The 23113-nt window shown below is 31.4% G+C and overlaps 3 protein-coding genes and 1 long non-coding RNA gene across 6 annotated transcripts; 1 reads left to right on the top strand and 3 right to left on the bottom strand.

Moving 5' to 3' along the window:
* Nucleotides 1-321: 321 nt before the first annotated feature.
* Nucleotides 322-10884, bottom strand: LOC106674443 (double-strand-break repair protein rad21-like protein 1). Of its 2 annotated transcripts, none has more exons than XM_014407168.2 (11): nucleotides 10695-10884; nucleotides 10155-10337; nucleotides 6848-7077; nucleotides 6498-6702; nucleotides 6195-6348; nucleotides 5840-6035; nucleotides 4887-5502; nucleotides 4502-4807; nucleotides 4130-4336; nucleotides 3563-3718; nucleotides 322-1327 (listed from the first exon to the last, which is right to left on the bottom strand). In XM_014407168.2, exons 2-11 carry the CDS (start codon nucleotides 10296-10298, stop codon nucleotides 1202-1204), a joined length of 2340 nt encoding a protein of 779 aa, XP_014262654.1. In that variant the 5' UTR covers nucleotides 10299-10337; nucleotides 10695-10884; the 3' UTR covers nucleotides 322-1201. The 2 variants fall into 2 exon arrangements, with proteins under 2 accessions (XP_014262654.1, XP_014262655.1); XM_014407169.2 differs by having other exon boundaries at nucleotides 323-1327; nucleotides 6498-6684; nucleotides 10695-10883.
* LOC106674337 (hyaluronidase-like) lies at nucleotides 9760-18026 on the top strand. The gene is made up of 6 exons (XM_024225924.1): nucleotides 9760-10097; nucleotides 14985-15265; nucleotides 15333-15472; nucleotides 15943-16118; nucleotides 16180-16381; nucleotides 17233-18026. The coding sequence occupies exons 1-6, from the start codon at nucleotides 10063-10065 to the stop codon at nucleotides 17392-17394; spliced, it is 996 nt and encodes a 331-aa protein (XP_024081692.1). The 5' UTR covers nucleotides 9760-10062; the 3' UTR covers nucleotides 17395-18026.
* On the bottom strand, nucleotides 13880-15627 carry LOC112126605. Of its 2 annotated transcripts, XR_002910095.1 has the most exons (4): nucleotides 15529-15627; nucleotides 14425-14590; nucleotides 14114-14188; nucleotides 13880-13965 (listed from the first exon to the last, which is right to left on the bottom strand). It is a non-coding gene; the product is annotated as an uncharacterized LOC112126605 (long non-coding RNA). The 2 variants fall into 2 exon arrangements; XR_002910094.1 differs by lacking the exon at nucleotides 13880-13965 and having other exon boundaries at nucleotides 14113-14188.
* A 443-nt stretch (nucleotides 18027-18469) lies between the features above and the next one.
* LOC106660803 (gamma-aminobutyric acid receptor-associated protein) lies at nucleotides 18470-21419 on the bottom strand. The gene is made up of 3 exons (XM_014383748.1): nucleotides 21052-21419; nucleotides 20657-20854; nucleotides 18470-18593 (listed from the first exon to the last, which is right to left on the bottom strand). Exons 1-3 carry the CDS (start codon nucleotides 21139-21141, stop codon nucleotides 18525-18527), a joined length of 357 nt encoding a protein of 118 aa, XP_014239234.1. The 5' UTR covers nucleotides 21142-21419; the 3' UTR covers nucleotides 18470-18524.
* Nucleotides 21420-23113: the final 1694 nt, after the last annotated feature.

Here is a 23113-nt window from a genome sequence, read left to right as displayed (position 1 = left end):
TCTAGAGGTGACGGTGGGAAGTGATCCCACGACTGTGGGATTTACTAGTCGAGAGTCTCTCATCTTAATCACTCAGCTACCACGGTCACCAAAGAATACCCAAACATCTTCGCGAGTGCTCATAACTTGATACTGTCTATAAATTTGTAATGTTTTTTGGGGTGAAAGATGTAAGGGTAAAAAACAATCATCAGATAATATTTAATTGAACATTCACAGAAATGTTTAACAAAAATGTTTATATGGGTGTGCATATAAACTAATTATAATAATAGTTAAAAGTAATTTTAAAAAAGTAAATAAATGGTAATTTATTTTCAATAAGAAAAAAAAGAGTATAATATCCATTTAAAAAGTGTAAATATGTATATAGTAAAATCAATATTCCAGGTATTAAACACCATAATGTTTAAAAAAAATAAAATAAAATAAATTACTGTAAGCTATAAAGAAAAAAGTAATAATCAACTGACACTACTATATTTGCTGTCATACATACATATAAAAACATTTAAGATATGTACAAACATCTAATGAAACATGTTTTTTTGTTTTTTACATTTAATCTATATACAATCAAAAACATTATTTGTATTGGTTTTGAAATTTTAAATAAATTAAGTTTGCTTTGATTTCCACATTTGGACAGTTTTATTATATTAATATGTTTTTGGTTTGTTTAGGATTACAAGCCAAAAAGATAAAAATATATAAATAAACATAAGTTGGGATGTTACAAACAGAAACGCATTGGCTTAACAAAACAAGATGTTTTTATTTGACATAAAAATTTGTATTTATTAAAAGATTATAAAAAAAGAAGAACAAATAAATAATTAAAGAATAAAAATAAAGATTATATGTAAATTAATAATTATAAATTGGACTTAAGAAAAACGAAACAATTTTGTTATGCCAATGCATTTGAATAAACAAAATGACTTAGAACTGAAATTGTTTTTTTTGTCAACAAAAATAAATTACATAACTATTGCAGTTTATCAACTTCACATTTATGCAAATGATAGTTTTTTAAACATATAACTTACACTATGTCCTGTACAAAATAAGTTGTCATTATTTCAGTACTGCTCACATTATTTTTTTTTTTTAACTCTTTAAATTAAAAATATATTTATTTGTTTAGCATTATTCAATCTATTAAATTTTGCATTTTTTTATATGTACATGAAAGATACCTTTAAAGAGTAGGGTTGTCAAAGTTTGGACCCCTTTCAATTTCAATTTCTGCATAAGATGCTTCTTGTTCAAGTTCGACAACTTGAAATTTCTTCAACATAAGTAGAGAATAAAATTTCTGGGCAGCCTGGAAAGTTAAATAAATTATTACTATTACCTCAATTGTTACATGAGTGTAAAATTTAACAATTTAAGCTATTTTTTAGTCTCCCCCCCTAAAAATAGTGTACTATTCTTTCTAGTTACATCCATGCCTAAAATTTTGGTTTATAACCAGCACAAGATTTATAATTAGAACCCAGATTTATAAGCAATAAGCAATAAAAATTCTCAAATATGTCATACAAAATGTATTAAAAAACCTCAAATATAAAATATTATATGCACTAAAAACCTTTAATATACCATATAACTTGTACTAAAAATATTAAACTATGCAGGATGAATATCAAAATGGATCAACAATTCCATTTATAACAATTTGTGTCCATTTAATATTTAATTAATTTACCCCTGTCAGTCAACCCAGTATATTAGTCAAGGATTTTTTTTTAAATTTCTTTTGTAATATAACTTCTGCATCGCCGGGGATTTTTGTTTTGCGTTGAAAGGAAAAATCCAGCCTACTATTTTAGAAGTTGGGACTTAATAAGAAGTTCCCTTTTTCTTGTATTTTTTAAGGTTTACTAAGTTGCAAATATGAACACTGACTAACCCGACTTACTTAAGAAAAATAATTTTTTTCAGGAAAGGGATATAAAACTGCACCCAGAAGTTTTAATAATGAGGGCTTCAAATAAGATGTTGATTACTGGCCAGGAATGTTAACTGATAGCTGAATAAAATTGTAGGCTCTTGTCTTTTTCCTTTCATGTTCTTAGTTTTATTTTTTTAAGTAACAAAAAATATTTCAAATTTGTGATAGTCTTCAAATATGCAGAATGAAGTTTTATCCATGAAGGTATGATTTGGATAAATATCTGATCACCATCGTTGTAAGTGTTAGCAAAAAGAATACACAATTACATACAAATGCAGACTGTATTTAAAATACATTTTGATATGATACACTTACAGTAGGGTCTCGCTAGTGCAAACTATTGAGACAGAGCCCTCTTTGATTCGCCAAAAAACCACAATGATGCAGAAGCAAGCGATAAATAGATCTGGTTCAATAAGAAATGAATGTATACCTAGGTGGATTTATTGAACTACTCCACCCAAATGATTTTTTATAAGAGTAAGGTTTGAACTCCAAAAAGATCTAGAGAGAAGGCTGGTAGTTCCAAAATGCATAGCCAAGAATAAACATAAAAAACTGCTTCAATTAGTGCAATAAATCACGTGCACAACTATATTCAATAAATCAATTGAATGAAACGAGGACCTGGAGATGAATGTGTTAATACACCACATTAGGTGATATGTACACATATACGTTGAAAAACATTCTGGAAATTTGGAAAAAGCTGGACAAGGGTGATAATTTCAGCCTGCCTAACTTTGCTGTCTTTTTAATAATTTTGATTAAACCCTGCCCCTGAAGATGGTGAGAAGCTAAAACTTGTCAGACCTGAACAGCAAGGATAGGCAGATCAAAATGTTCAGGAACCACCAAACATCTGGGGGTATGAATTTTGATCACAGTTCCAGTATTTCCACAGTTGTCCAAATAAGGCTTTGTATAACGATAGTTTCTTAAATCTTGAATAGGGATTCGACTGTCGTAGTATTAGCTTGACAAAATGTCGATAGCTCTTTTATTCATACTGAACCGGCAAACACATTTCGGCAATTTTCAATAGTGAGGAATTGTGGACAGTTGTGTTAACCACCAAACATATGGAGGTCTGAAATTTGAATCATAGGACTGCATTGCCCTGGATATTGGATGTCTTCATGGAACCTCAGTTCCATACGGTTCAGTGGTCTGGTAAAACTTTTTAAAAATTTAGTTTTTACAGTCATAATACTCAAATTTTCCAAGTCTTACTTTAAGGTCTTGTCTTTAAAGTCTTGAATACAGATTCCTCTGTTGTAGTACTTAGCTTGTCAAAATGTCGGTTGCTCTTTTATTATTTGATTTCTTGTGGAGGTGATGAGTCTGATTGTTTCTGACCCATCATTCAAAATTTGTGAAATACCTAAATGCGTCTGGAAAGACCAACCCAAAGAGGATAGGCAGACCAAAATGACCGTATGACCAAATTTTAAGTTCACCACCTCTCATACAACATTGAGAAATCTCACAATTTAAAATATTTTCTGTTAGCCAATCAAAACTTGATAAGATAAATTAATGGTATTCAGATTTTAGGGACTATCTGTATTTCCAATATTTAAAAATTAATTTTCCACTAACCTGTTTTCTATTGTTTCTAGAAACCAATGATGAAAATACCACTTTGGTGTCAAAAGTGAATTTTGATCTGACTAAATTGTACATATGGGCAGCTCTCTTGTTCAAGACCCTTTCTTCAAACTGTTCAAATGTTTCGTCCATTGCTTGCTCATCAGGCTGAAAAACATTATTGGAGTTACTAATGTGTACTAAATTTTCTCAGTAAATGTTAAATATTAAAACTTACTATATGTATATGTATATATACATATATTTTTATATATTTTTTACATATTTTTTTTACAATATAGTATTAATTACGTATAATCAGAATTTTCTAAAGTTTGTATGTTAACTTATAGCATACGTATAGCAACATGAAGAAAAATTGTGCTTTTCCACGAGTTAATACTAATCAATAACTATTGTTTGTAAAATTCTACATTATAAATATCAACCGGTAGTTAAAAATGTTCAAGAAATATCGTTTGTCAATTTTTGTTACTATTTGACAAAAATAAATGCTTTTTTATTGTAAAAGCTAAAAATATTTTTACTAATATAATTGTGGATTTTTTTTGTACTTACAGGTCCTACAGATACAGGTAAATCGTAATCATCTTGCCACGGCGTGGCTTGTCCTTTTTCAGAAATAGCCCCTGGTGTTGTAGGAGGTGGAGCGTGCTCATCATAGCCCATATTGGCCATTAGATCCCCTTGGTCCTGAGTTCCATCGAAACCCATATTGTGGAGTGGTGTTTGACCAGGTGCTAAAGATTGCTCCAGCAAACTAATCTAAAAATAAATTAAACAACATTGGTAATAATTAAATTAATAACCCAAGTCTATCAAATTATTATGACAAAGCAAATCATACAATGATAATTAAATAAGTGCATCAATTTTATAAATCTGACAAATGAAAACAGTTACACTGTTAACGAAAAATAAATTAATTACTTGTTCAGGAGGGAGATGTGGCAATGACGAATCTGCAATACTAAAAGGTGTCATATTTGGTGCTTGGAGGGGTGTGCCAGGTGTTTGAGGCGGAACATTCATTTGATCGTCTAATGGTGGTACATTAAGGGCGGAACCCGCGAGCGATGGAATAGGAAGACCATCGACGCCGGTTTCCATTGGCGCTACTGCCATTGGATCTGCCGACATTGGACCTACTGTCAAAGGTGGGACTTCATGATCAGTTTCAATTGCTCTTCTCATAGGTGTAAGACCTCCTCGCCTTACTTCTTCTTCTTCAATAACCTTAAAAGGCAAATAAATATTGAAATTACAATTTTACAAATTTAAAAAAAATAAGCAAAAATTAAAATAAAATACTTACAGGTTCTTCAGGTTCGAAGATCTTTCTTTTCCTCCCTCTTTTGCCAGGAACTGGCACTGGTTCTTCAGGAACTTGGTCTAAATGCATTGCATCTTTATCTGTCTCTGGCACTCCTTCTTCATTGGGTACCGCCCGACTCGTTAAATGTCTTTGATAATTCTTGAATAATACTCTGGCAGGGATTGTTCTGCCGGGAAGTGCGAATAGCTTTTCGACTCCACCGGTTTCTTTCCAATGCATGAGCCTTTTGGTTGGTGGGGCGAGATCCAGCGTTGTGACTATATCACTCGTATCGCTTAGCTGGGATTTCATTTCTTCGCCAGAAATATTTTTCACCTCGTCGACTATCAGTTTCCTCTTTCGTTTTGTTTTTGTTGAACCTCTCAGAGCAGAAGCATCCACGGGGCCAAGGGCAAAAGATTCTTCTTCATTGTGTAGAAGTACTGTTTGTTCATGATTAGGCATTTGAGGTTCTGGTGGTGCCACCTCAGGTTGAGGTGCTAAAGATGGTGGCTCAGGAAAAATTGACTCTGGCGGTGCTACTGACATTGGCACATCAGCAGCATTTTCAAGAATTCCATTAAGTGGACTGCACGGTCGAGATCCATCATCAGAACTATAAAAGTAATAGATTAAATTTAGTTTTTATTACTTAATTTATGAGATCATTTATTGAGACAATTTTATAGTTATTTACATTCTTTGTTAAGAAACATTTGATCTATTGAATTTGTTGCTGTCTAAAAAGGAAATGCTATTAGTTAATAAAAAAATAAATAAAAGCATAGGTTTTTCTCAGTTTTTAATGTAATCTTGCTCAACACTATGTCCTTCTTGCATAGAATTCATTACATAAAAATAATTGACAATATAAAAGTTGTAAGCTAATAATAGCTGGTTATTCATAAAATAGTTTAATACTTATTTGTTTACATTTCATAGATTTTATTTACCTAGGTGGGGCTGGACTTGGTGCTCCTCCAAATCTTTCACCATCATCATCTTCATCATCACTCCTCTCAGTTCCCAACGGTGCAACTGACGGAATAGGCAACCCTCCATCTTGAGATCCAGCGACACTCTGTTCGACTACGGAAACTTGCATGGGAGCATCATCAAAAAGCCCTCCTTCAAACAGTCCACCTGCACCTAATGAAATTAAATTGTAATACTTTTGCCTATGGAAGAGATATTCATATTTGAATAGGTGAACATTGAAGGATATTTAGGACTTCACAAGAGAACAAATGATAACGGAAAAATTGCATTTGGAGTCAGTTCAGACATTACATTCTTTTAAATGCTCACCCATTATGTCAGAGCCCAAATTTCCACCAAAACCATCATCTCTAATTGGCGCATCAAGTTCCAATGATGGACGTTCGAGAGGGTTTGCTGAAGTTGAAGGCTGTGGCTCTTTATCTTTTTCCAGATGGTCAACCCCCTCACTGAACAGAAGATTCTAAAAATGCCAAATTATACCATTAAAAAAATAAACGTTTAATTGTTTAAGACTGCAATAATTTATTATTAAAGAAAAAAGATATTAATTAATCTTTTGACTTTAAATATTAAATATTGTATGTATTAAATTTTTTTGCAACAATTCACCTGATCAAGTGATTGTTCTAGTCTAGAGGCATGCCGCAAAATGTCAGGTCCCTCGGCGCCAAATCCCATATCACCAAAACCCTCCTCTTGTTCAACGAGAGAAGACATGTTTCCATAATCTTCCCTCATCGTAATTTCCTCAGCTCTTGACTGATTCAAGCTAAATTGGGCTTCTATATCAACATCGCTGCAGAAATGATACAAACTGTGATTTATTATTTAAGGCATGTTCATTAAATACAAACACTGTTTATAAATGATAAATAAAAATTATACATACCATGTAGGTTTTGAAAAAATATATTACAAAAGAAAAGAAAAAAAAAACAATTTATCAGTTAAATACTTACTTCAATTCAGGCATAGCCGTGTCAAAGTCGTGAAATACTTCTGGAAGCGTAATGGCATTAATGGCAGCTTCCCGGTTGTCCTCTGGAAGGTCGACCATGCCTGGTCTAAACGCCATTTTAATTTTGACAAAAGCTTCATTACAATCAGCAAGAAGATATTTGGCTTTTCTAGAATAAATCCTCACAACACCTAAAAGCAGGTGACCGGAAGTTCGTAGCGCCATTTTGACCTATAAAAAAATAAATCAAAATGATAATGATGATATAAAATACAAGAAATGGCACAACAAAATGCTAATACATAAAAGAATCACTTTATATTTGAGACTTTTTATAATAAATATATCAGATTTCAATTGATCAAGTCAATTGATCTTCAAAAACCAAATTTGTAAAGATTTAAAATTAATAACAATTTATTTTTTAAACTGTCTACCATTACAGCTCCTTATTGTAAAAGACAAAATCCAAAATCAAATTGATTTTTAAAAGATCCTGAATTCCTTTAACCTGTATAACAATAAAATCCCATGCTTACACACCTCCTAATACAAAAGGAGAAATACAATATGTAAATCCAAAATGGATCCATCTCTATTTTTTTTAAAATTTAGAACAGTAGTATAATAGTAAATAACAACAAAAACTAATCGAGAGGATTGGAACTTTTCAAAAATTTTGCACCGTCAAATAATTTTTAGTTAGATCAAAAAAGGAGTAAAAAAAATTAAGAAGCCCATAATTAAGGAAAGGGAGAGGGGTTTTTTCAACAAAAACAATCCTATCATATAAGACCATGTTATAATTCACATTAGCACATCCTTTACAGTTATGATTTGAAAACATTCCCTAAATATATGATTTTGGGAGGGAGGGAAATATCATTCTGGAACGACGCGAGTAACAACTGTTAAATCACATCATATAAAGGTGAAAATTAATAATAGGAGTTATTCATGTACAGAAAGGGAGATCAAATATCTAATAAAATGTATATAAATTTACGAGCAGCAGGGCAGTGGACCCCAGTATAAAAGTAGCTTTAAAAAGGGCCACGTGAAAAACCATTTGCTTATCTATTCTCCAGGAGCTAAGATGGGCAAAATATTTTTATTCATAATAAACTAACATCAATAATTATATAAACAGAAATAAATATAGTATAAAGGCACAAAACAACGCTAAAAATGAAAGGAAAGCTGCACCTATTTTGGCTTAATGAGCATAAAACTTAACAATCTTTATGTAAGGTATTGATTGAGATTAAAAAGTCAATGCCATGAGCGGGATTCGAACCCACGACCTTTGGCTAAATATGTTGCTGCTCTACCACTTGAGCTATCATGACTTCGGTCCACTCGGACACCAACTTCCCATCTCAACCCAACCTTTCGAATTTTCCCTCATTTTTGCCATTTTTCAAATGTCGTGTGATTTATTTGATTCTTGGCAACAAATGAAATGGCTATGGAGCTTTAATGAAGATATACTTCATTAAAATTCGAAAGGCTGGGTTGAGATGGGAAGTTGGTGTCCGAATGGATCGAAGTCACTAGTGGTAGAGCAGCAGCGTATTTAGCCGAATATCATGGGTTCAAATCCCGCTCATGACATTGACTTTTTTATCTCAACCAATACCTTACATAAAGATTAATTAATTGAAAGATGTTATTTGGTCCATCAGACCAAAATCTAATGGAAAAAAAAAAAACTAGAAATCTAATGAATAAAACGACCATAATTGTACACGTAATAGTTCACAAGTAGGATATGAAAAAGATAAATAAAATAAGATAGTAATTAGAAAATATTATCAATTCAGCAAAGGATCAAGTAGCAATGTAGACAGCAATGTGTACCCTGGAAAGTTTTAAAACCAAATCCTCACAAGTAGGTGTCAAATATACCTCAATTACTACTCCATCTAAGGGTGAGTCAGCATAATCAACCATTTATGTGATTTGTATACCCAAGCTGTTGTGGTCTGTTAAACGTATTTCTCTTTTTCCTCTGTTCGAAGCAAAACTAAAAAAGTGAGACACCATCTTGATGGGCCAAACCAACAGGAATTGGCAGGTAAAAATGATCGTTTATGATATAGAACTACTTATCAAAACTAACACTGTGAACCAAACTGGTACAAAAAAAAAAAGATAAATCTAACCATAATGGTACACTAAAATGATAAGAAAAATGTTAATGAATTAGTAATTAAAATATATAATTAATTGTTTTTTTATACAACATTAAATGTGTATGCTAGAAAGTTTAAAAATTAAAATCAAGAATTAATTATTCAGAAATCGTGAGATGCCGCCTGGTGTGATGTAGGTTTCAGAAAAACATTTTCTTTATCGTGCCAACGTTTTGATCTTTATTGAGATCATCTCCAGGGCTCAATAAAGATCGAAATGTTGGCACGATAAAGAAAATGTTTTTCTGAAACCTAAATCACACCAGACCGCATGTCACGATTTCTGAATAATTATTGATTAACGGTCACTAATCACCACACATTAAAATCAAGGTGAGTGTCAACTATGCTTTGACTAATGTTCATCCAATGGGCACAGGGTCAAAGCGTATACAACCATCTAAGTGATTTAACCTGTAGCTTGGTTGTTTACAATCATTTTAGAATACCTATCCAAGTCGTTTTGGTCTGTCAAACACATTTCTTCTTCTTGTCATCTATCAAGACAAGACTTAAAATAGCAAGAAGCCTTCTTTACAGAGCAAAACAGTGCGAATAGACAGATAAAAATAATCGTTTATGGTAACAAACTACACATTGAAAATAACACTGAATCACAACTGGTAAAAAATAAGGTAAATATAACTATAATGGTACACGAAGGATAAGAAAAAATGGAAATTAAATAGTAATAATAAAATTTTTTTGTCATTTAACGTGTATGCTGGAAAGTTTACAAATCAAAATCATAAGTGAGTGTCAAATATGCTTTAGCGACGGCTCCATCCAATGGGTGCAGAGTCAAGGCGTATTTAGCCATCTACATGATTTAACCTGTGGCTCCGTTGTTTACCATCATATTAGTATACCTAGCCTAGCCGATTCAACCCATCAAAAACGTTACTTTTTCTTAGCGTCTATTCATTGTAGGCATAAAATAGCGAGAAACCTTCTTTATGGAACAGAACAGCGCGAATAGGCAGGTCAAAATGATCGTTTGATACCAAACCACACATCAAAAATGACAATGAGAATCGCAGCTGGTAAAAACACAAAGTAATCCAATATATCTGATTTTAATTTATTTTTTCTTGAAAAGCTACACCGGCTTACCTTAGGTTGTAAAATTCCATCAACAGACTTTTCAATGTTTGTCTCAAAGACATGAGCTTTTGTCAATTTTTTATCCCAATGGGCAGCGAGCCATATCCTTGCCAATGGCCCTTTCTTGGCCAAAACAAAATGAGCATAAAACATTGTTATGCCCTCTTTTTCAAATTATATCGTAAGGAAAAGCTGAAAATAAAAATAAAATAACTTAATAATGATTAAATTTAATTAAAAGGAAAAGAAACATTAATTTATTATTAGTGAGACATTTGAATAGGAATATTAATAGGAATCTTTGGTATAACGGAAATAACCTCAAAGGTAAACAATGTGAATGTCCATATATAATTTTCTTTAATCGGCTACTAAGGTAAACGAAGTTATTGAAATAGGCTTTACTGTCGGGTTTAGTAGTAAAGGGAGACAGAAAAGCATCGAGTTAACGTGTTACTACCTTTGGCGGTTTTTCGGTCAAACAAACTCTGTTGACAAGGTTTTATATTACAATGAGAGGAAGGATTCTTATATATAAAAATGTCTTACGTGAAAAGTCTCGGTTCACAGCATCAAACGTGATCGGGTCCGTCTCGTTAACATTATAAAGACACGGGCACCAGTTAAAATATAATTTGTACAAGAATCGGGGAAATGAGAGCAACAACAGAAAAAAAAAACCCCGAATGAGAGGAATTGTATTGTATGTACACCCAAAATGGCGACATGCCGTAATGTCTCGGACGCTCAACAGTCGGCGCTCGGACGCGTTTCCCTCCAACACCGTAACGTTAACGTTCACCCTCAATCACGCCAACTACGTCACACACCACCTAACCCCTCTCTTTTTCAAATTTTCTGCTATGCATACTAAACAGAATTATTTCTATTGTAATAGGATAATAATTATTATTACTATGATACATTACAAAAATAAGATATAATACCAACAAAAACATCTTGTTTTACTAACGTAATTATATTATTTATTTATTATTTTTATGTAAGGTCTTGTTGAGACAAAAAAGTGTACCGAGCGGAATTTGAATTTTATTTATTATATAAAAGTATGGTAAAGTAGCTGCGTATCAAGCCGAAGGTCGTGGGTTCGAATCCCACTCGTGGAACTGACTTTTTTATCTCAACTTAAAACCTTAATTAACTGAATTTATTTATTATACTGAGAAAAATTTAATATACAAAAAAAAATGGTTAAATATAAATACATAAAATATAACATATATGATATATAAAACTAAACTAAGAAAACAAACGAACAACAAATTAATTACATGAGTATTAAATTCAATTGTATATAAAGTTCCTGGGCTATCTTGGCTCACAATTATTCGTGTGAGTTTGATCTTCCCATAGATGATATACCTCAGTGGAAGACAGCTTTCCTTACATTTACAGAAGATTGGAATCTTTTTTTTTTAAAGTTAGTTCCTACTCACAGTTATAACCCATTATTGCTTTGACTAGCAAATTAATAGAAATGGTGAATGATGGAGTGAGTGCGGTGTTCAATATAATAATATTAATTTCAAAAAGGATTGAACCCCACACTCTCTCCATCATTCACCATTTCTATGAAGATTGGAATAGTTTATTGAGAGGGGTCTATAAGGGCGGCTATCCAGTCTGAGCGCTTTACTACTATATTCTTGTATAGAACCCTTTTGGAGTCAGGCATGGAGTCAAAGTTTTTGGGTGGAGCGACTCTGGACTGAATCTTTGTCAATTGAGTGGTTGTTCAAGATGAGAAGAAAATTAATATTTTCAATTATTTACCCTGGTCGAGGTAGGATCCTCTCAGGGAAAGATGTTCTATGTGCAATTTGAATGCCAGGGCCTTCATCATTTCCTTTTTGAATGCCCTGTGCTGGCCGAACTTCGCTGGCTCTACTGGGAAGTAGCTCTCTCACCGGTCCGTTAATTGTCAGAGATTTGACAAGCCCTCAGCTCTGTAAACTTTAAAAACTGTAAACGCTTTTGTGAGAAAGGCCTGGGAATACAGGTTCGATATCTTCTGATTTTATTGGAACAAATTTAAAACTGAAAATTTAATTTCTGGTACTGAAGTTTCTCCACAATTTGTTTTCAAGATGACACTTTTTAGCTTTTTGAATCCAAAGTTTTTAAGCAGTACATCTTCCACCAACTTTATTATTTTATGGCCCAATTATTCTTGTGCTGCTTCTAGTTTTTTAATAGTTTATTTCATATAACTTCCTTTCAATATGGGCATTGTCTTAACCTTCAGTGCTGGCAGGCCTCATCAGTCTCTTAAGTTTGTTACTTTAAAATAGAAACACATGAATATAAGTAATGTGCTATTTATTTTTTATAAACCCATTATTTGGTTGGCAACAATTATTTCGGTCTGCCTTTTTTTGCTAGATTGGACAGTCTGTCACATTTCGGTTTTTCAGTCATCTTTAGTGTGTCTGTCAAACTTTTGTCATGTCGGAAGCAAAACTAATGTGAAGAACCAATAGTGTAGTCATTTTGGTGCTGGCAGACATCTTTTGGCAATTCTCCATTCTTCAGAGTTCTTTTCTTCTTCTTCTGTTCTACTTTCCCAAAACAACAAAAAGACTGTATACTAAAGATGGAGAGAAACCAAAATACACCTGACAAACAAAATGTTCTGAAATTATTCTCTGTACTTGTTTTATTTCTTCATTATTTTTAGCCATTTTTGTAAGTAATAAAAGACAATTAATTAATGTTTTTAGTTGAGATGAAAAAAAGTTAATGGCATGAGAGGGATTCGAACCCACGACCTTCGGCTAGTTACGCCGCTGCTCTAGTCAAGCGGACCATGAAAATAGTGAAAGTAATAAAAGAATTACCTTTACTATTTTATTGTGATGTTTCAGAATCTTTCAATGCAGTTTATTTCTGGTTACTATTTTAATTTTACATTATTTTTGTTGTTTTTAAACACATTTTTATATTTATTTTATCTTTAGTATGTACTGATTATTTGGAGATCGTGAGTCACGATCAATAGTCACTAAACACCACACACTTTAATATGTACCTTAAGGTTGTGTAAATGAAATCAATTTAAACCAAAAAGAAAATTATTATATAAATTTCAATTATTCTAGTATCAACAAAATATTTATTAAAAACAAAACTATATAACTAATATAATGATTAAAAATCAAGATTTGAATTTCCATTTATTAAATAATTAATTTTAATTTAAAAATAATAATAATATAATTTGTGAGTGGTGTATATTGCATACAAACAAACTCAAATTTTCAAAATTTAATAGGGGGATTAATTATCAGTAAGATATCAATATTGTAATTGTATTATATTATTTGTTATTATCATTTATATTATTATTTCTGCCGAATTGAACAATACTTTTCTGTTTGCTCCATGTAAATACTGACATAGATAATAAGAACAAAGTCTTGAGTCAAGATTTATTGTTTCAACCTCTATTAGGTCACTTGACCCACCGCATTTTTTCCATCAGCTCTCACTGTGCCTTGCCAGGCAGAAAATTGATACAATTTTAAATTATCATTTGGTAGAGTTGATAATTAATGAAGTACGCTGTCTTTTTACATTGTATCTGATGCTCTTTGTCATGTTTTATACTATCTTTAATGACAATCACACATGTCTGGGTGAACAGTGTAGAACATGAACAATGGGGAAAAAAGGAAAAAGAAATTGATAACTCTTTACTCGTCGTACATTTTTAGATTTGTTGTTTGTTTTAATTTTTCAAAGCCATGTCATATATCAGCGTGCAGATACAAAAAACATTAAGCTATATCTCTTTTTTTACCTACAACAATAGTATCTTGTAAACAGAATTTGAAACAATTAAAACAGATAATTGAATATCCATGCATACTGAACAGCCTAATTTGTTGCATGTCAAAAAAATAACACAATATACATAAATAGTAGAGATGTTGTTTTCATCAGTTTACCTTTTCAGTGTGCTTTGCTTTATAAATGTAGACAAAGGGTATGTTGTAAAATGTCGTATTATACCACCGTTATATCTAAAAAAATATTAAAAATAAAATTAATTAATTAAAAAAGTATATTTTACTTTTGTTTTTAAATGGTCGAAATTATTGGTAGTATCTCGTTTGCAAATTAAATTGATTTTTATTTATAATTTTTAAATAATTTTAACATTGTAATCAAGCAAATTATTTTACATTGTTTGTACCATAAATTAGACAACAGAAAAAAAGTTAGTAGAACAATGTTGGAAAGGAAATGGGTCCCTTACGAGATTTGTCTACACTTGCAGGTTTTGATGTATGCAAATGCATATCAGCTTTGTGCCATTTTCAGTGAAGAACTTGAAGAATTGTCATAGAAACCGGCGAGTGTAGATGGATCCAGTGCCAGTTTGACTTATATTCACAGACCAACATCCACCATAAACTTTACTGCTACAATATACAAAATATTTTGTTTAATTGTTTAGAGAATAATTAGTGAGTTGGCCAAGCAATTAGGGGATCAGACTTGTATTTGCCAAGCTAGCAGTTGTGGGTTTGAATCCCAGCAAAGCCCATGGGTTTTTAATTGATCATATACAAAAAAATATACTGTAAAGTGGTTTGACTCCTCGTCCATGCCACCCAATGAGTAATAGGACATGAAGCCCTCTTGTATGATTTTAATTTAGTTTAGAGAATAAATTATCAGCAGTCTATAAACAATTTCACTTTTTGCATGAAAAATATATTAATAAAAACATTCTATAGAAAATCATATTCACCTATAGTCTGATCAATTTCTTGTTGGCCAATAAATTTAAATGATGTTCAAAAATGTTTACAGGTTGGGAGGACGTTATAATGTTTATTGGAATGTTCCTACAGAATCATGTCACAAACGTGGCTTCAATTTTTCACACTTAAATGAAATTGGAATTGTGCAGAACACAGGCGATTTGTTTAAAGGAGATAAAATAGTGATTTTGTATGATCCTGGCTTATTTCCAGCAATTATCAACGGCAATGATAGAAACGGTGGAATTCCGCAAAACGGCGATATCGAACTCCATCTCAAAAAGTTAAAAAGCGATTTAGATAAGTTTGTACCAGATAAAAAATTCAATGGTAATGTAGTAGTTGTTTTTATTGAAAAGCAGTACGGAAAATAAACAAAACCGCACAAAATTTTAAGGTATTGGAATTATTGACTTTGAACACTGGAGACCAATCTGGAAGGAAAATTGGTCATCTCTCGACATCTACAGAAGAAGATCAATAGAAAATGAAAGAAAGAAACATCCCTTTTTGACCAATGGAGAAATTGAAAAAAAGGTTGTATAAAAAATAATATTTTCAATGTTAGAAGTATTGACCACTTTTTCACTCACAAGCACTGGATCAAGGCAGGGACTTGAAGAAAAAAGCAAATTCAGTTGTTATTGCCAAGCTTTCAACATATTTTAAGGTCATCATCAGGGCAAAACAATCTTAAATTTGTCTACAGATTGACTATTTAAGTATTTTGCATGCAATCTCAAATTTCCTTATAAATATAATCAATGTAATCAATATTGTTACAGTCTTTGGAAATGTTAGGACTAAAATGGTATTCGAGGAAATTTGATATTGCTTGTAAAAAACTAAAAATGTTAATCTGTAGAAATATTAAGATTATTTGGCCTCGATGATGACCTTAAAATAGGTCGAAAGGTTGGCAGTAACAACTGAATTTGCTTTTTTCTTCAAGACCCATACCTTGATCCAAAAATAATATTGAATAAAAAATAAAACTTTTTTTCTAGGCTCGTGCTAGTTTTGAAAAATTTGCAAATTCATTTATAACAAAGAGTTTGAACTTGGTCATAAATGAACGGCCAAGGGGAAAGTGGGGCTATTATGCCTTTCCGTACTGTTTCAATTTTACACCAAAAAACCCTCAGATGAAGTGCAATCGTGAAGTACAGAAAGATAACGACAGGTATAATTAATATACGAGGCTTCATCGACAGTACAAATATTTATAATCATCTCGTTTTTAGGTCACAATGGATGTATCGAATAAGCCAGGTTTTGTACCCTTCTTTATACTTGCAACAAAATAAGCTAAGTGTAGATAAGAGAGCAAAACTCATCCAAGGGCGAACTGAGGAAGCAATAAGAATATCATTAAAAGGGAAAAATGTTATAGTCCTACCATATATCAGTTTCAAATACCAAGATACTTTTAACTTCTTAGAAAAGGTATTATTTTAATTTTTAATGCCAATGGTTCAGATTCACTTCCGTTAAGGGTTTCTTCCCATAATGGTATAAATCTCCTTGCCATGCATGGACTTTAAACTAATTTGAGAGCAGAATTAAAAATATTTACCTATAATGAACGTGTCAAGTACCAATATTATACAAATTGCATTTATTTCATATTCAAGTACCAGTAATATGGGTAATTCACAACTTTTTAAAATATTTTTTATAGCCTATACACACATACCTATATAGCACATATTACATATGCAACCACAATACATTTGCCCACACTAAGGCCAGCACTGTACCCGAAGTACACAGGCCTTGAGAAACCGGCCAATGCTGGCACTCATTACGAAGGATTAAGGAATAATAAGGTCTCAAGGCCATCGTAGTTTATGGGGAGGGTTCTTGGGTTGTGGAATGTGTACAGAGGGTTTGAAAAGAAGGGTTAGGATGGATTGAGAGGTTGGTGCCAAACTTTTGAAACAGTGACAAAAGGAAATTGAGATCATTGTGGATAGTGAGGCTATTGAGACAGTAAGAGCTTTGACGATTTGTCTGACAAATGTTGATTAGAAGTGGATGTTGGATGACTTGGTAGAACCCCACATTTCCAAAGTGGTTGCAGTTGATTTACATAATGTTATTTTAGTGTTGACAGTGGAGAAGAATTTTGGTCTTATTAGTCAAAGTTTTCCAACTATTCTGATAAGTTGTTGACTCTTAACTTATCAGAGAACATATAATTTAACAGGCTAAATTTTTCTTTGTGCCATTTTGACTTTTTTTTTGGGGGGGGGTTGCAACAACCAACTGGGTAAAACATAAACAATTGATTTTAGGCTGACATGAGCAACAGTATTCTTATACCAAAAAAAGTTGGATCATCAGGAGTAGTCATTTGGGGCTCGACGAAAGATGTCAATACAAATAAGAAATGTGAAAAATTAGATCAATATACAAAAGAAGTAATTTATGCAGTCATGAAGAAAATTAATGATTGAAGTCAATAGAAATAAAGGTGTTAAAGAAATTTATTGTAACTATACAATGTAACTACAATATATCATTAAGAACAAAATGTGCTTTTTATTAATTTACCAATAAAATGAAACTTATTATATCACGCAACCAAAAATCTATATGCTAAGATATACATATATAAAAGAAAAAAAATGGTAATCAAATTTCTAAGATATTAAACTTATAGAACAAAAGCATATAATATATAAATACAGAAGTAACAGAATCATTATAAACTTTATTTTTATACTTCTTACATACCCAATTTCAAAAGTAATTTATTCTGGTGATATAAATTGAATTCATATAATACAATATGTTCACCTAACTTTTATATTATCATATACTTTGTGAAATCTTTAGTTTAGCATGTACATTTATTTATTTATTTTTTTTTTTAGAATTACTAGATGTTAATTTTCAATTATCACCGAAACAAATGTAAATGTACATTATTGATTTTAAGTTCACCATTATTCGCAAATATTTTTTGAGTAGTTAATTTGTTTTTAAATAGATGCTAAGATATATAGATGCTAAGCAATTGAGAGAAAGAAAAACAACAAAATGAGCATCTTTTTTCCCTCGTTTTATCAATAAACTCAATCATTCTCTAATTCACTTTATATAGTGATGCTTCAAAGAAAAAAAGATCTAATGTAATTAAAATGATTAAAAATTAAACCTCTAATGCCTGAATACACTGTACTCAAACTTATACCTAGACTTTAACAATCAGCATTTCAGTTACAATTTAACCTTGCTTGCCTATATGAGTGTCGAAAAAGAAATGAGAAACATTTTACATATTAATAAAGAAAAGAAAAAATCAATATAAATTTATTATCTAATATAACATTGTAGAGTAGTTAAGAAAGAAAAATGTTAAAATACCTTTTATAATTACAACAAAAATTTATTGATGACTAAAAAGGGGAATTATGAGTAGTATACGCAAGAATCTATTTAAAAAAAGTCTCGACAGTATTTATCCGAATTGAAACATATTTAAATCACCACATTATCGTAAAAAAAAGAAACAGAAAAAAAATGGCCTTGAATTGAATACTTGTTCCTTTTATATTTCATATATTTTTCATTTTGAAAGTGGTTAATAAGACCCGTAGACATTTTCATCACTGTATGCAATATAGAGAAAGAAATCTTCCTCATGGTGTTCCTGAAACATAAAGATAAATTGATTAGATTCTATATTTTAAATAATGTAAATAAATAATACATTTCAAAATTCGTTTAATAATATACCCAAATATTATTAAAAACAACAGTAATAATGTACTTTATGTAATATAATTTAATTCAACATAAATTTAAGTTCATTATATTCACTAATTTCGCGGTCCGCTTGACCAATTAAATCATTACAATTAATTAAGGTTTTTAGTTGAGATGAAAAAAAGTCAATGGCACGAGAGGGATTCGAACCCACGACCTTCGGCTAGATACGCCGCTGCTCTACCACCTGAGCTATCGTGACCTCGATCCGCTCGGACATCAACTCCCCATCTCAACCCCACCTTATGAGTTTTCCCTCCTTTTGCCATTTTTGACTTTTTTTCATCTCAACTAAAAACCTTAATTAATTGTAATGATTTAATTGGTCAAGCGGGCCACGAAATTAGTGAATATAATGAATTAAAATGAAGTAGACTTCACTAAAGTTCTCCGTCGCCATTTCAATTGTCGTCGAGAATCCAAACCGATAACACGACATTTGAAAAATGGCAAAAGGAGGGAAAACTCATAAGGTGGGGTTGATGTCCGAGCGGATTGAGGTCACGATAGCTCAGGTGGTAGAGCAGCGGCGTATCTAGCCGAAGGTCATGGGTTCGAATCCCTCTCGTGCCATTGACTTTTTTTCATCTCAACTAAAAACCTTAATTAATTGTAACAAATTTAAGTTTTAATTAATTATACTTTTTATCTTAGGTCTTGGTTGATATGAAAAACTAGTGACCCGCTTGTGACACTAGCTTTTTCATCCAACCAAGACCTAAGATAAAAAAGTATAATTAATTAAAATAATTAACGACTACTAAATACCAAATGGATTAATCAATTTAAATGTTTCTGTCCAGATTAATTTATATTCAATAGTATTAAAAAGAACAGTAATAATGTATTTTATGTAATATAACTGAATACATAAATACAAGTTTTATATTAAACCATTCAATATGATATAAAAACCTTGTGTAAAGTTGCCTACATGTAATAGATTCCAACATCAATTTAAATTTTAATTAATTATAGTTTTCATATTGACCAAGACCATAGATAAAAAGTACAATTAATTAAAATAATTAATATGGTCAATTATGATTACTAAAAAATACACATATGGATTATTCAATATAAACGTTTCTGTCCAGATTCGTTTAATAATATATTCAATATTATTAAGAAGAACAGCAATAATGTATGTCAATATAACACAACTGAATTCATGAATACAAATTTTATATGAAACCATTCAATATGATGACATAAAAGCCTTATGTCAAGTCATCTGTAAATATACGAAAAAATTGAATAGATACATCAATTTAAATTAATTATTCTTTTTATGTAAGGCCTTGTTTAAATGAAAAGTTTCACGAGCAAGTTTCATTTCAACCAAGACCTTACGTAAAAAGAATAATTAATTGAAAGAAGTAATTTGGTCAATCAGACTACTATACATAATTGATTTAATGAAATTAAATTTTTATTTCATGATTCGCTCAAAAAGATATTCAAACATTAATTAAAAATGACAGTAATGATGTATTTCATGTAATATAATTGAATACATAAATACAAGTTTTATACGAAATTATTCAATATGATGACAGAAACCTTATGTCTGTAAATGTAGGAAAAAATAAAATAATTCTATAATTAAAGTTCTTTAGTTTTATGTATTAACTAGCTTTTGAATACCACCATGACTTGAATTAAAATCGCTAAGACACTTCAGCCTTTGGCAAAACTTTTTAAAAATTGGTCTGTCTAGATTATATTGGATAAACAATAATGTTCTTTATAAACAAAACAAAATCAATATACACTGCTTTTTTGACAACAAAAATGCACTGTATTGTACTAATTGATTGCATCATAAAGTGACATGAAAAAGGGATTTTATTTTTAGCCTTTTCTACATAAGTCAGAATTGAAAATACAGCGATGACTTGGCATCAAACATAAACCTTCTAATAATTAAAAATAAAGATATCTTACTTGGTAAAGCGATCCCATTGTCGCGCTTGTTGGTGGAATGACGTTGTTCACAAAAAAGAAAAGTGCATCGTCTGGTCGGAGTTGTACCCTTTTTCTGATCAGAAAATAAAATTGGCCCACGGTCAAATCGGAGGGTACGAGGTATTTCTTTTTGTCCAAATCACCGATTCTGGCCTTAGGCGCTTTTTCGACGATCACCTAGAATATAATACCAAGTTTTTACATATGCTTGGAACAAAGGAACAATAAGAAATAACGGAAACAGCCTTGTAATCCATTATAAAAATCGACCTGCATTGCAAATTATTTTAACGACAAAATATCGTTTTGTTAATAAGAAAAACCCGTATTTGAATTAAGTGTGTCAATGAAATGTTACAGATTTGAATACTTACAGGAACTCTGTCAGCGTATTTCTTTCTTATTTTTTCACCTTCAGCTTTCCTCTTCTCGAACGAATGTCCTTCCTTGTATTGGAATTTCATTGCTCTTTATGAAAACGACCCTTAAAACAACAGAAACAAAACAAATTTCCCTTGTGCAAGTTAAAAACCTAGCTCTTAATAATACGCAATTCAAAGAATAACAAAATCAGCTGTATAAAGAACAGGGCGTCTGTAGAGTTCGACCGACGTCTACGTAGTTACGTGAGAATTGGAAGTAGAAGAGAGAAAAGTGGGGGACAAACAGAATTCGAGGGCGCATCTGATCTCAAACCGATATTGAAATAAACAATTAAAATTTATTAAATATGAATTACGAATGTTGATAATAAATTAACAATTAATACACGTTTCATACACGTCATTCACACACAAAATCAACTTTCAAAACACGTTAATTATTTCTTCAATGCTGTGGCGCCTTTACCCCCAAAACCACACAGTGTTTTAAAATCTAACTAAAGTTTACTTCATTTGATTGTTAAAATAGGAGTGGTCCCCTGTTCCTATTCTTGGAGGAAACGGGTTGTTCTATCATTCATAATAATAGTTGTGTATTGAGAGTGAATGTATTTATTAACGTGAATGTGAAAGGGTCCATGGCAGGCCCATTGACTATCAATTAAGTCAGTTATAATGTCTAAAGGGTGATCTAGGAATATTGAGTACTCCATAACCATAATTGAATAATTGCTATGTAAATAGGAGTGAATGTATTTAAGAATTAAATTAATTAAGGTTTTTTAGTTAAGATGAAAAAAAGTTAATGGCACGAGAGTTTCATCTCAACTAAAAAAAACTTAATTAATTTAATGTATTAATTGGTCAAGCGGACCACGAAATTAGTGTATTTAAGAATGAACAAATTGGTTTGGAATTGCAAGCGTTGGGCGCTGAATTGACATAGATGTTGGCAGCACCACCTCCTCCCCGGAACCCAAATTTGGTGGCTTGAACTGACAGATAAGACTGAGGTCTGCCCCCAGATCGCCAACACCCAGGTGGAGTGACCTTGCGGGCAATTTACTGCAAATAACAAATGCTAGAATTGCAGTGGACTATGAGAAGCGAATAGTCTCAACTTGGTACATCTCCATAATGGCACACGTACATGAGCGGATTTAAGCCTATATGAAACCAAATCCAAATTGCAGCAATGTGAAAAAACCAGTCGGATCTGTTACACTGTTCCCTCATAAATTACTTGATTTAAATAAATTCATTTCAAACCACATCATTTCAAGTTTTATTTTTTTATTCGATTGCAGTAGATTGCCTTTGTCCAGTACCAAGCTGACAGTTCTGAGATGATTGACCTCATCTTATAATATTGGTTCTTTGTGCAATTTTAGTGTTATTACTTATCTGTTTGTTCAATTCTTCAAGACCAAAAACCCAATTATCATTAGCCACACAAAGAAACTAAATATTAAGTAACTATTAATGTGGCAAATAACTGTAATAAAAAAGCACAAGCTACTAAAAAGTTTAGAATAAATACTAACTCAGAGAAGAAAGTAGTACAATGAGGCAAACAAACCAACAGGATAAAGCATACCTCGCAAATTCAATGGTCACCGATCTGTACAAAGAAACTAAATATACTCAAAGACAAAAAATAATTAAATAAAAAATAAAAATTAATTATAAAAAAAACCTAGCCATTAGTACTTGTGTATTTCAAACTGTATGTATTTTTATCTCAATGTTAATAACAACATTGTAAACCAAAATAAACAAGATTAGAAATTCATGTTTTAATAAATTTTTTAATTATGATGTGTGAAAGAAAATTCTACAAAACAGGAAAATCATTTAGTGATACAATAAATAGTTAATAATTGGTCACTAAATTATTTTCTGGTTGTTTTTTTGCAAATTTTCTTTCAAATCATTATAATTAAATAATTTTTATTAAAACTCATGAATTACTGATCTAGTTTAATTTAGGCTACATTAAAATAAGTTTGTTGTAATATTAATATAATGATAAAAAATAAACATAGTTTGAAAT

Source organism: Cimex lectularius, unplaced genomic scaffold, assembly GCF_000648675.2.
Source record: "Cimex lectularius strain Harlan isolate CLEC.00 unplaced genomic scaffold, Clec_2.1 scaffold81, whole genome shotgun sequence".
Taxonomy (NCBI): domain Eukaryota; kingdom Metazoa; phylum Arthropoda; class Insecta; order Hemiptera; family Cimicidae; genus Cimex; species Cimex lectularius.
This window is presented reverse-complemented; position numbering and strand designations above follow the sequence as displayed.